The 14343-nt window shown below is 37.9% G+C and overlaps 1 protein-coding gene across 1 annotated transcript; it reads right to left on the reverse strand.

Moving 5' to 3' along the window:
- Positions 1–9157: 9157 nt before the first annotated feature.
- LOC125252903 (zinc finger protein 239-like) lies at positions 9158–11092 on the reverse strand (the record flags this gene model as incomplete). Its single annotated transcript, XM_048166599.1, has 1 exon — positions 9158–11092. A coding segment is annotated over exon 1 (996 nt), but the record flags the coding sequence as incomplete, so codon positions are not given.
- Between the last annotated feature and the right edge of the window lie 3251 nt (positions 11093–14343).

The raw sequence follows: 14343 nt of genomic DNA on the forward strand, positions 1-14343 counted from the left end.
TATGATTTTTAACTCCAACCGTTGCCGTCTGTCAGTCAAATAAAGGGAGTGAATGGGAACTCTATCATTAAGAGTTGAAAAAACTTGCATAGACAAATCCAAATTAAACCCTGCAGCACGTGACGACACATTGATGTCCTAAGACGTGAAACGATCGGTTTGTGTGAGAAACCGAAGAGTATATAATTTTTTACCTCTAAAACACCGCAATGTCCAACTGTACTCAGCACTCGGTTAGTGAGGTCTGATCGCGCTCTGACAACAGAAGTAATGTCTAGCACTCATTGAAGTATATGCATGAGACATCACTGCTGTTGTCAGAGCGCGATCAGACCTCACTAACCGGATGCTGAACGCAGTTGGACATAGTGGTGTATTAGAGGTACACCACTAACTGCACAAACTGCAAGTAACCGAACAGTGTGTAATACTGATTTGGATTATGTCATTTCCCGTCTGTTGCTGGCGTGCTGTTTTAGTTAGAGCTCCGTCAAGTTGAATCCTAATTGCTTGTTTTTTTTTCTTAATATCAAATTTATAACATATCATTCTCTCTTTTACAGCGAGGGAACACATCGCCGACATTATTTTATATAAAAATGCTTGGATTGCCTTGATATCGCTATTTTTATCCGACTTCCCAAACATACGCTACTAGCTTTAGCCCGCTAGCAGTAGCGTCATGGTCACGCTAGCGTTTGTACTCTTCTCTCTCACAATATTATTGTTCATCTGTTCTAATGGCGAGTATATCGGATGTTTCTCTACCTTTGTGTTGGAAGAAACGTTCGAGCTGCATGCAGTGCAGTCGGAGCTGGAGGCCGTGGAGAAGCAGATCTGAGATCTGCTGGTGAAGCAGGCCGAGCTGCTGGAATGGCAAACGACGCTGGAAACTTCCCGTGCAGACACTCACCAATCCTCGGTAAGTTTGCATCACAATATTAAAGGGTTAGTTCACCCACTTACCCTCATGTCGCTCGACACCCGTAAGACCTTTGTTCATCTTCAGAACACAAATTAAGATATTTATGTTGAAGTCCGATGGCTCAGAAAGGCCTTCATAGCCAGCAATATAATTTCCTTTCTCAAGACCCATAAAAGGTACTAAAGACGTCGTTCCAAAGTCCATCTCAATACAGTAGTTCTACAATCAGTTAATGAAGCGACGAGAATAGTTTTTGTGCGCAAAAAAAAACTAAATAATGACTTATATAGTGATGGGCCGATTTCAAAACACTGCTTCCTGAAGCTTTGAAGCGTTATGAATCAGTGTATCGATTCATGATTCGGATCGCCAAAGTCACGTGATTTCAGCAGTTTGGCGGTTTGACACGCGATCCGAATCATGAATTGATACATTGATTCATAACTCTTCAAAACTTCCGGAAGCAGTGTTTTGAAATCGGCCCATCACTATATAAGTCGTTATTTAGTTTTTTTGCGCACAAAAACGCTTCTCGTCGCTTTATAAAGTGATTGTAGAACTACTGTCGTGAGATGGACTTTGGAACGACGTCTTTAGTACCTTTTATGGGTCTTGAGAGAGGAAATTATATTGCTGGCTATGGAGGCCTTTCTGAGCCATCAGATTTCAACATAAATATCTTAATTTGTGTTCCGAAGACGAGCAAAGGTCTTACGGGTGTCGAACGACATGAGGGTAAGTAATTAATGACAGAATTTTCATTTTTGGGTGAACTAACCCTTTAACACTGCTGCCACCGCCACTCCCAGTCGACGAGGATCATCGTGTCCGGACCACTTCCGACGTACCGACGAGGACATGAAAGGTTCAGTAAATCTTTTGCTTTAATTGAATGGTTGATGTCTTGGTGTATTGAACAGAAGCTGGTCTTTATAAATAATTGGAATTGTAACACAGTTTGCATGTACGGGAAGAATGAGGCGGGAACCGGCGAACATTCAACATAACTTTAATATCAAAATAAACAAAACACAAAACAAAACGAAAGTAATGCCGGCAGAACCTTGCGGACGTCTGCCGGCCACACAAACACAATGAAACATAAAATAATATCCAGGCCTGGTCCTCTCTCGTCCTTCACTGTCGTCGCTCCTCCTTTTATGCCCCCCGGAGCTCCACCGTGAGAGACTCAAGGCCTCACAGGTGGAGCTCATTCACTCTCGCGTCACCGGCCTTGCGCTGTTCCCTCACAGCTCTCGCCCGCCCTGCTCGTCACAGGAATCTTTTTTGGGAGTGACCTAGGCTCTTCCGTGCTGATGGCCTGCAGCCCAGCAGAATCGGAGCTGATCTTCTGTTGGAGAACATCTCCAAGACGCTTTGCACCGTACGTGTCACGAATCCTGTCAGTTCCGGACTACACTTCCCAGCATCCTCCTTGCCTATCACATGCACTCACTCCACCAATCACCTATTGCCACATACTCCTGAAGCTCTTTACCTGGACTATAAAGGACTCTCACTCACACACACACATTGCGAGGTCGTGTTTCACCCAGTGTACAATTCTGGGCAGCGTTTCCCAAAAGCATCGTAAGCCCAAGTTGATCGTAGCTCCATTGGTTTCAATGGAGCTACGATCAACTTAAGCTTACGATGCTTTTGGGAAACGCTGCCCTGAGCGTTATTTACCTTGTCTGTCTGCCTGTTTCTGATCCTGTCTGTTCCCTGTGTTTGTATTTCTGCCACCTGCCCTTTGGACCTTTTGGATTGTTTATTGTTTCCTGGTTTTGTGAACGATATCTCCCTGCCCTGATTCATTGCCTGTTCCTCGGCTACGATTCTGCCTGCTTTCTGCCATACCTGTTTGCCACTGTTTGACCATTGCCTGTTTACTACAAACTCTGTTTAATGAAGCCTGCAAATGGATCTCTGCCTGAGTCCCGTCCCGTTACAGTATGACTAGTAAGTCAAATCTCAAATCACAGTTTGTGTTCTGCCCACTTAATTGATAGACATGTGAGTGTAGTACAATCTATAGAAACTGTCTATTCCCCGAATAGTGAGGTTTAACAATAAAAGTAAAGCGCTGATTGTTGGAGATTTTAACATTCATGTAGACAATACAAATGATGCGTTAGGGGCTGCGTTTACAGATTAAAAAAGGTTAGAGAAAAAAATACTGTACCATGGTACAACAGTATTACTTGTGCTTTGTAAAAAGAAACTCGTAATCTAGAACGCAAATGGAGACAAACTCGTTTAGAGGTCTTCAGAATCGCGTGGAAAGACAGCTCGTCCCGCTATAGAAAGACTCTAAAAGCAGCCAGGGCCGAGCATCTCCACAAACTCATAGAAAATAACCAAAACAATTCACAGTTCTTGTTTAGTACTGTAGCTAGATTAACAAATAAACAGACATCAGAAAATTGAAAGCATAAGAAATACAATGATAAATGTAAATGAACAACCTTTGACAGAGTTTTATGATTCAGCCTCAATTATTGCCCCTCAAGAACAGTTGCAGTGCTTTACAACTATAGGACGGGAAGAGCTAAATAAACTTATCACTGCGTCTAAACCAACAACATGTTTATTAGATCCAATACCCACTAAACTACTGAAAGAATTGTTACCTGTAGCAGAAGAGCCTCTTCTCAATATTATCAACTCATCTTTATCTCTAGGTCACGTCCCACAACCATTCAAGCTAGCAGTTATTAAGCCTCTCATTAAGAAACCACAATTAGATCCAAATGTACTAGCAAATTACAGACACATATCAAATCTTCTATTTATGTCTAAAATACTAGAGAAAGTAGTGTCGGTCCAATTATGCTCCTTCTTGCAAAAAAAAAAAAAAAACATTATCTATGAAAATTTTCACTTACTTACTTGTAGCTTCTGACCAAGGCTGTATCTCAACACTAGTGTTACTTGATCTCAGTGCTGCGTTCAACACTATAGAACAGGGCTGGGCAAACTCGGTCCTGGAGGGCCGCTGTCCCTGCAGAGTTTTGCTCCAACCCTAATCAAACACACCTGAACCAGCTAATCAAGGTCTTCAGGATTACACACAGGTGAGTTTTATCAGGGTTGCAGCTAAACTCTGCAGGACAGTGGCCCTCCAGGACTGAGTTTGCCCAGCCCTGCTATAGAACATAAAATACTCCTAGATCGACTACAAAATTACACTGGTATTCAGGGACAGGCATTACAGTGGTTTAGGTCATACCTATCATACCATCACAATTTTGTCTATTTAAACGGGGAAAAATCTAAGATAACGATAGTAAATTATGGAGTGCTGCAAGGATCTTGTTACAACACAGAAGGGTCGGAGGCAGGAGTAAAACAAACAGTGATGTTTATTGATACCAGCAGAGGTAAACAGTTGTGCAGGTGAGTATAACTTGAAGTATGAATGGAGTGATGCAGAATACTGTCCTTTTGTGATCTCAGGAGTGAAGAGCTTGAATGCTGCTGGAGACTATAGACGCTGGAGACAGGAAACACTCACACACACACATGGAGGAGCACACGAGGAATACAGGAGACGCTGGAGACAGGTAAGTAGATCGTCTGGAGTCCTTAAGGTAAGCATACAGGCAAGTATAATGCAAACGAGATCGGACAAAGAGTGTGTGTGAGTGTGGAATCCTTATAGTGCTGGTGATTGCGGTGATGATGAGGTGCAGGTGGCGATGATTAGTATTCAGGTGATTGAGTGTCCTGGGATTGGTCGATGGTGGAACCTGACGTGTCTGTGACAGATCTGTGTTAGGCCCTCTGCTATTTTCAATATACACTCACCTAAAGGATTATTAGGAACACCATACTAATACTGTGTTTGACCCCCTTTCGCCTTCAGAACTGCCTTAATTCTACGTGGCATTGATTCAACAAGGTGCTGAAAGAATTTTTTAGAAATGTTGGCCCATATTGATAGGATAGCATCTTGCAGTTGATGGAGATTTGTGGGATGCACATCCAGGGCACGAAGCTCCTGTTCCACCACATCCCAAAGATGCTCTATTGGGTTGAGATCTGGGGACTGTGGGGGCCATTTTAGTACAGTGAACTCATTGTCATGTTCAAGAAACCAATTTGAAATGATTCGAGCTTTGTGACATGGTGCATTATCCTGCTGGAAGTAGCCATCAGAGGATGGGTACATGGTGGTCATAAAGGGATGGACATGGTCAGAAACAATGCTCAGGTAGGCCGTGGCATTTAAACAATGCCCAATTGGCACTAAGGGGCCTAATGTGTGCCAAGAAAACATCCCCCACACCATTACACCACCACCACCAGCCTGCACAGTGGTCACAAGGCATGATGGATCCATGTTCTCATTCTGTTTACGCCAAATTCTGACTCTACCATCTGAATGTCTCAACAGAAATCAAGACTCATCAGACCAGGCAACATTTTTCCAGTCTTCAACCGTCCAATTTTGGTGAGCTCGTGCAAATTGTAGCCTCTTTTTCCTATTTGTAGTGGAGATGAGTGGTACCCGGTGGGGTCTTCTGCTGTTGTAGCCCATCCGCCTCAAGGTTGTGCGTGTTGTGGCTTCACAAATGCTTTGCTGCATACCTTGGTTGTAACGAGTGGTTATTTCAGTCAAAGTTGCTCTTCTATCAGCTTGAATCAGTCGGCCCATTCTCCTCTGACCTCTAGCATCAACAAGGCATTTTCAGGATCATGACATTTCCCATAAAAGAAGTGGACTTACCGGCATTCTGGAGCAACACTCAAAATGCTCTCTTTGGATAATTAAACACAATTGCTCCATTTTCACTCCCTGTTTTTGTCTGTAACTGTTTTTTATCCTTGTGGAAATATCCAACCTGGTGGGATAATTTTGCCTTGGACTTCATCACAGGACAGTGCTGTTCAACGTGCTCCCGAACTCAAAACGACTTAAAAGGACAATCTTGCACACACACATACAGTGGTGTGAAAAAAAGTGCTTGCCCCCTTCCTGATTTTTTATTTATTTTTTTTACTTTAATGTTTTAGATCATCAAACAAATTGAAGTATTAATCAAAGATAACACAAACAAACACAACATGCTGTATTTAAATGAAGGTTTTTATTATGAAGGGAAAACTAAATCCAAGGTTCACCACTTTTCCATGTTTTCACCATTTGTGGATAATGGCTCTCACTGTGGTTCGCTGGAGTCCCAAAGCTTTAGAAATGGCTTTATAACCTTTTCCAGATTTATAGATCTCAATTACTTTCTTTCTCATTTGTTCCTAAATTTCTTTGGATCTCATGATGTGTAGCTTTTGAGGATCTTTTGGTCTACTTCACTTTGTCAGGCAGGTCCTATTTAAGTGATTTCTTGATTGCGAACAGATGTGGTAGTAATCAGGCCTGGATGTGGCTAGAGAAACTGAACTCATGTGTGATAAACCACAGTTAAGTTATGTTTTAACAGCAGGGGCATGCACTTTTTCACACAGGGCCATGTGGGTTTGGATTTTGTTTTCCCTTCATATTAAAAACTGCATGTTGTGCTTACTTGTGTTCAGTGATGGGAATAACGGCGTTATAAATAAACGGCGTTACTAACGCCGTTACTTTTTTCAGTAACGAGTAATCAAACGAATTACTTTTTCTCCCATTACAACGCCGTTACCGTTACTGACAAAAAAAAAAATGCCGCGTTACTATAATTGAGCTCACTGAAGCGGTTTTCATCCGAGTAAGCTCTCTCTCAGCCATAGGACCTGCAAAGTTTTTTTCTCTGGTGTGTGCTGCGGTAAGTCATACACAAATATAATTTTAAACTGATAATAATGTACGATGCGCTGTGTGTGTGTCTGTCAGAGCATGCGCGCGAAGCGCGAGCTCAAACCAGAATACCCTTTTTGATGCTTGATCGAAAATATGTGAAATGAGTTTTTTTTCTAGTCGACTAGTAGTTGTTCATTTAAGCTATTAGTTGACTAATCACATTTATATTAATTTAATTTCTTAAATACTGGAGAGAATAAACCATAATAAGGAGCGTTTACATAATAAAGGCTATATAGCACTCAATGGCACGCATAATTGCCATAAAGAACCGGCAAAAGTAATGATTATGAGTGTGACAAAAACAGTAAGGAGACATTTTAATTGTTTATTAATAAAGTAATGTTTTCTGAATCAGTTTCGGCTGCAAAGATGAAGTTGACATTGCTGATTCTCATTGTTGATCATCTGCTCATATGGACGCGCCTAGAGAGATAATGCACATTTCATTCGGATTAGGCTACATAATCAGAGTAGCCTCTTTCTTTTCGTTTTTAATAACTTCATTTTCGTTAAAGTAGATATTTCAAGCATTCTATAGATATATTTCTCATGTCTGCGAGGCAAGCAGCCTCTGAGTTTCGGTTCATTTAAGACGCGCTCCAGTTCACGCGCCAGTGATCGCGCCCGCGCCTCCATGTCATGATTTTATTGTCTACTATATTTGCTTGTTATATATTAAATCAAAGCAATTGGTAGATGACACATTGATTAAAATTAAGATACAATTTTTACAAAACGAAATTCACTTTAAAGAAAGGCTTTCTACAAAGCAAAACTTAATGAAGTGGTAAAAATCTTATCTGACCCACTCCATGTTATACTTAGACTTATATGTAATATTGGGGGCATTCAATTTATTTGGCATATTTTTATTTTATTTTTTTTAAAGTAACGCAATAGTTACTTTCCCTGGTAATTAGTTACTTTTATAATGATGTAACTCAGTTACTAACTCCGTTACTATTTGTGAGAAGTAACTAGTAACTATAACTAATTACTTTTTTAAAGCAATGTGACCAACACTGCTTGTGTTATCTTTGATTCATATTTAAATTAGTTTGATGATCTTAAACATTAAAGTGTGACAAACATGCAAAAAAAATAAAAAAATCAGGAAGGGGCAAGCACTTTGTCACACAACTGTATACATTTTTATATATTGCTTTTCTGTTTCATCTTGTATAATACACTCTGGGTTGGCATTTATTCTGTGTTTTGTGGTTATTTGTTGTATCTGCACTCATTCAAACAGTTTTAGGAGGGAAAATAACAAACTTTATTTGTGTAGCCTGCCTTATTTAGGCAGTGTTACAGTCTTCACTGCATGTCTAGTTATTACCAAACGAACTATAAAACACAGCTCTTCCACTTTTCATTTCCATTTTAAAAATATTAAACATATGTGGCTGTATGTGCATATAGTCTGCAAATATAAAACACAACCCTGACTCTTTTTGTTAAATGTCAGTTTTAATGGCCAACAATATCCAAATACTCATTATAAAAGTATAAGCAAAAGGTATAAGAAGCTACAATAAAAAAATAAAGCAAACGATTCAGTCAAACATACAAAATCAGCACTCTAGTAGGCTACAACAGCAAACTATAAGTTATGACATTAAACTTTTAGTTAAACAAATTATAGATTAATGACACCAAAGATCACCCATTAGATTTACAAAAGATGAATTATATTATCTTTAACCACTACAGAGACATCAGAGCCAGCATCAACCAAACCAAATAGCGTCAGAGCCAAACGTCAGAAGGATTAGCTGAGGTTAGGTGGTTTTCGGCGGAGTACATGAGCACTGAGCGCCCACCGCCCGGTGATTGCCTGGATCTCACAACTCCAAATAGGTGCTTCTTTTTATCAATAAACCACAAATTTGAGCTTTAAACCAGTACATTCCTACATGCCTGAACACTAATTCTACATATCATGACATAATAACAGTAATATGTTTAAATTACACAGGTTTTCTGCTTTACTATTGATGCTTGCTGGTTAGTGCGTGATGCATTCTGGTATACCTGGCTGTCTCAAGTCTGCACAAGTCACCTCTCGATGCATCCTCGATAAAAGGGGCGGATCAAGAACACATTTGAACAGTACTTGGACAGCGACTGATGACGTTTCACACAAGTACAGACAAGAGCACATATTGAGAAACGGCTAACTATGAATGAATGAGGCATTTTGTGGTCGCTCCTCATCCACAACCTGGATAATTCAACATTAGCCACAGAGCAACAGCGCCAACTATAGGTGGAGAGGAGAGATTTGGCTGTATCTAACTTACACAAAAGTGACATTTTTTCTTAGCACATAAGATGAACTACTTATGATTTCAGACCTTGGTGATGTGGCCCTTCACTGCATGGATCTTCATGTGTATCTTCAGCTGATTTTTAATAGTGAAACTCTTTCCACACTGATCACATGTGTGCAGCTTCTCTCTGCTGTGGATCCTCTCATGTGTTTTCAGATTTGATGACTGATTGAATCTCTTGTCACAGTGTGAACACTTGTAAGGTTTTTCTCCAGTGTGGATCCTCTCATGTGTTTTCAGACATGATGACTGATTGAATCTGTTGTCACAGTGTGAACACTTGTAAGGTTTTTCTCCAGTGTGGATCCTCTCATGTGTTTTCAGATGTGATGATACACTGAATCTCTTGTCACACTGTGAACACTTGTAAGGTTTTTCTCCAGTGTGGATCCTCTCATGTGTTTTCAGATGTGCTATCTGACTAAAACTCTTGTCACAGTGTGAACACTTGTAAGGTTTTTCTCCAGTGTGAATCCTCTGGTGCACTTTTAAATCACTCTCTGTAGTAAAAGTCTTCTCACACTCAAAGCACATGTACTCTCTCACACCAGCGTGTGTTTTCTCATGTGCATATAAATATTGCAGCTGTGAAAAACTCTTTCCACACACAGAACATGAATATGGCTTCTCCTTTGTATGAATTTTCAGGTGTTTCTTTAAGGTTGATTCCCCAAGAAATGCTTTGCCACACTGATCACATGTGAACGGTCTCACTCCTGTGTGGATCCTCATGTGTTCTTTAAGGCTTGATGATTGACTGAAACTCTTCCCACATTGATCACATGTGTGTGGCTTCTCTCCAGTGTGAACTTTCATGTGTTCCTTAAGATTTCCTCTTTGTTTGAAGCTCTTCCCACATTGATCACATGTGAACGGCTGCTCTCCAGTGTGGATCCTCATGTGTTCTTTAAGGTGTGATGATCGCGTGAATCTCTTCCCACACTGATCACATGTGAACGGCTTCTCTCCAGTATGAACTCTCATGTGAATCTCAAGATATTGTTTGGTTGAGAAACTCTTTCCACACTGAGTGCAGGTGAAAGATTTCTTGGCTCTTTTCTTTAAAAATGTTTCTGCGCTTTCTTCCATCAGGTCTAAAATGAGAGGGAAAAAAAAGTCATTTAATTTTCAGTAGATCAAAATAATTTAAAGAGAGAAATATGAAGCGAAAGGTCATAAAATTGAGACTTGCTGTGATAGACAACTGCTATAAAACAGATAATATTGATGCAGAGTCCAGAATGAATCAAGTAATAACATTTCATTTTGCACAGATAAAGGAGGAGAAAAGTTTGGTCAAGGCGTGTCCTGTGCTCTTTCTATGAGATCTTCTCTCCAGGGGGTGTTTATTATTTTATGCAGGGTGTTTGATCTCAGCTTTTGTTTTAGCAGGAAAATCTAGTCTTACACAATTTTATATTTAAAACATTAGAGCATGCTTCTGTAGTAAGAACTATTAAATATATTTGATCAAAGACAAAACTATCAATTTTCAATTCACACTTATTTGTATAGCGCTTTTTCACAATACATATTGTTTCAAAGCAGCTTTACAGGAAATGCATGTCAACATTATAATTTAGAATGATCTGTTATCAGAGGAGACTGTGTCAAAATGTGATCTAATGTGATATTGACAGCCATATTTTGACATCAACATTTAGATTGATATTTAATTTATTTTCTTAAAACTGTGTAATTATTAAGGGCCGTTCACAGAGACTTCTCCTTCCACTGACTTCCATTCATGCGCATGTGAATGAGGGACACCAGAAACACAAGATCAGGTGAAGTTTGCAGTAAAGTAGAGTAGATTGTATATTCTGGAGTGATTATTATTTGTTATTTATGTTTTTAAAAATATATCAAGTCATATCTTGACGGCTGCTGTGTCTGTAGAAAGTTCACATGCCCAAAGTCTGACTGCATCTTTAAATGTGTTATTATCAGTGTCCTACATGATTCACTCAACCCTGTTACTTCTGACATGATTTTCCTCCTTTTAAAACCAGAGGATTTCTTAAAACTGTGACGCCCAGGAAGTGACATCATCTGGGCTCTTTCTACAGCATGATGGGAGACAAGAAAATAATCTCAATCCATTGTCTCAGTTTTTACACAAATGAATGACTGCATTCATCAACCCTGTTACCAAAGTTACTGTAAGAAGAGATTTTGCTCAAGTTACACTCACAACCCTGTCAGCCATTCTGGAAAGTTCATTTACTTTTGTAAATTTACTTTTGTAAACCATTTCAATTTTGTTTTTACAGTTTACTCCTAAAAATAACAGTGTTGAAAACTGTATTGAAAATGCTTCAATTCTGGTAACACTATTGCAAATTGTGAACCAGATATAAAACAAATGTAAAATATTTGATCTGATGTTGACAATTAATACGAAGGTTTCTCAAACTGAGTATTAAAAATGAACATTATGTATCATTTCACAGTTCAACTGTTTCTCTAAATGTGCAAAAGTTCTTGAATCTTTCTAACATGAATGTTGTTCAGCATCATGAATGAATGAAGAATAAACACCAACCTCTTTGTTCTTCAGTATCTTCAGTGTGTTTCATTCTGCAGGGTTCTGGATCACTCATGTTCTCACTGTCCTCTTTAATAAACTCAGTCTTTGCAGTTTTCAGCTCTTCCTGATGCTTCAGTGCTTGTCTGATGGGAATATTCCAGCATTTATTGATGAACTGCAGTGGGAGGAGCTTTTCTGTTGATGTAATAACAGTGGGAGGGGAAAGTAAAGATGATGTGACTGCTGTGGGAGGAGCTTCATTAAGTAAATTGCAGTGGGCGGGGCTTTGTTGACTGAACTGCAGATTGGTTGGAGGAGCTGATCTGCCCAAATCCAAAATAAATCAGTTACTGTGTTTGTTTTTATAGGGTTAAAGTCCAAATATCAAACTGTAGTGTCTGCATCAAATGAAATGTACAAAAGTGATTTTACATAGAAAACCCACTAAATGAAATGTGTCTGTTTAATGTTTCAAATTACTTTTGTGAAAACAAAATGTTTTAATGTGCCATCATCATTTGGTGTAACAGATATATTTAATGCAAAAAGAAAATAGTTATTTTAACCTGTATTTAATAAAATATATAAAAGAATAAGAGATCATACTAAATTTCATTATATTTTAAATGATTAAAAACTTCTTGGTGACAAATGAGTGAAAGCTAGTGGTTTGAAGGAAAGTGGTATAAAGATTTATAAAGATTTAAAATGTCAATTAAAGAGTATTTTGGGCTGCACTGTGATCCTTCAATACAGTGTTTGAATGTTGTCAAATGATTCTTGTTCTAAATATGCCTGAAAAGTTTTTTCTTTTTCAATTAATTATTTTTTTTTTGTGCTATATTAACCCCTTTTTGTATTTCACCCATAAACTAAACGCATTCAGAATTTATATCAGTCTATCGTAAAACAACTGATTATTGTCTTTATTCTGTTTCTCCATTAAAATAATGACAGATATCTAGAAAAGTAGTAAAGAACTGTAAGAAAAACAGTTAAAAGCTCAAAGACAAAAATAATTGTTTATATTTGAGGTCCACAAATCCCCTCAGTCTGTTGACAGCAATGAAATGAGCTTTAAGTGTCAATTTACAGCAGATCTGAAGACATCAGCATAATAAATGAGGTGAAAACAGGAACTATTGACATGAAATAAAGAGTGTTTTCAGCAGTTTCTCTGTTAATATTGATGATCCTCAGACTATCAACACTCATTCAACAACACATTCAGATCATTAGCAGATCATCAGAGTGTTTGCTGTTAGAAACCCATTATTGGAGTCCTATAAACTGCTCTAGTGAAAGACAATACTGTTATTTCTCACAACATGACACGGATAAAACACCAATAATACAAAAACAAACACTAATGACACTCATCTTCTACAACCACTGCTGCTAAACATTTTACCATATTAAAACAAAACATTTAGTTTTAGATAAATTAATTTATTTAATTAATTACACAGTATGGCAATTAATTAATCACAATTTAATCCCATGTAAAATTTGTCTGAGAAATTACCTCCAAAAGACCATCTAAGAGACATTACAAAAAGTAGCTTTAAATATTTTATTTGATTCAACGTGAGGGTGAGTAAATTATAATTATTAATATGGAAAAATGATTTATTTATTAAAGTTATACTCTAAAAAAGAATTTAAAACTGCCAGTAGGTGGAAGTAAATGTCTTAATGAGTGAGTTACTGAGTCCTTTCCATTCAGTCGATTGGTTCAAACGGCTGATTCATTCAGAAATGAAGTAAATGGCTCTCTTTATGAGTGCACCACTAAATCATTGATTCACCCGATTGATTCGCTCAAAACGCAGATTCATTCAGAAACAAAACGAAACACTGTTTAATAACAACGTCATACTAAATCAAAAGCAAAACATTTATAATGGTTTTAGATAAATTACCATATTAACAAAAAATAAAAACATGTTCCAGAAAGTGACAAAGTAGTTCCTGATGCAATAATATCCATACAACAAATGAAAGCTTTACAAAAATTGCAAATAGTTAAAGTAGAAATCTAAAATCTCAGAGTTTTTCTCTAAGTGAGATCTTTCCAGCAGGATTTCTGAGTCTGAGACGGGGAGAGTTTTCAGTTTCTGCACATAAAACTGTTACATGTTAAAGATCTAATTACTTTATTACAGTGAATCTTATCATAAAATCAAACCAAACCATGTTTCATAGTTATAGTTAATTCATAGTTATTTTGCAACAGTGGTTGATGAAGATGAGTGTCATTACTGTTTGTTTTTGTATTGTGGTTTTTTATCCATGTCATGTTGTGAGAAATAACAGTATTGTCTTTAATTAGAGCAGTTTATAGGATTTTCTCATATATCCTGACTCCAATAATCAGTTTCTAACAGCAAACACTCTGATGATCTGCTAATGATCTGAATGTGTTGTTGAATGAGTGTTGATAGTCTGAGGATCATCAATATGAACAGAGAAACTGCTGAAAACACTCTTTATTTCATGACAATAGTTCCTGTTTTCACCTCATTTATTATGCTGATGTCTTCAGATCTGCTGTAAATTGACACTTAAAGCTCATTTCATTGCTGTCAGCAGACTGAGGGGATTTGATGACTACAAATATCTACATTTAAATCTGTCTTTATGTGTAGAACTGTTTTCCTTACCATTATCCATATTTGGAATAATTTTGTTACATTACATTGTTATCATTTAATTCAAAAACAAACCCCATAACTGATATATTTTTTTA

This window comes from Megalobrama amblycephala, linkage group LG1 (genome assembly GCF_018812025.1).
Source record: "Megalobrama amblycephala isolate DHTTF-2021 linkage group LG1, ASM1881202v1, whole genome shotgun sequence".
NCBI classification, from domain to species: Eukaryota; Metazoa; Chordata; class Actinopteri; order Cypriniformes; family Xenocyprididae; genus Megalobrama; species Megalobrama amblycephala.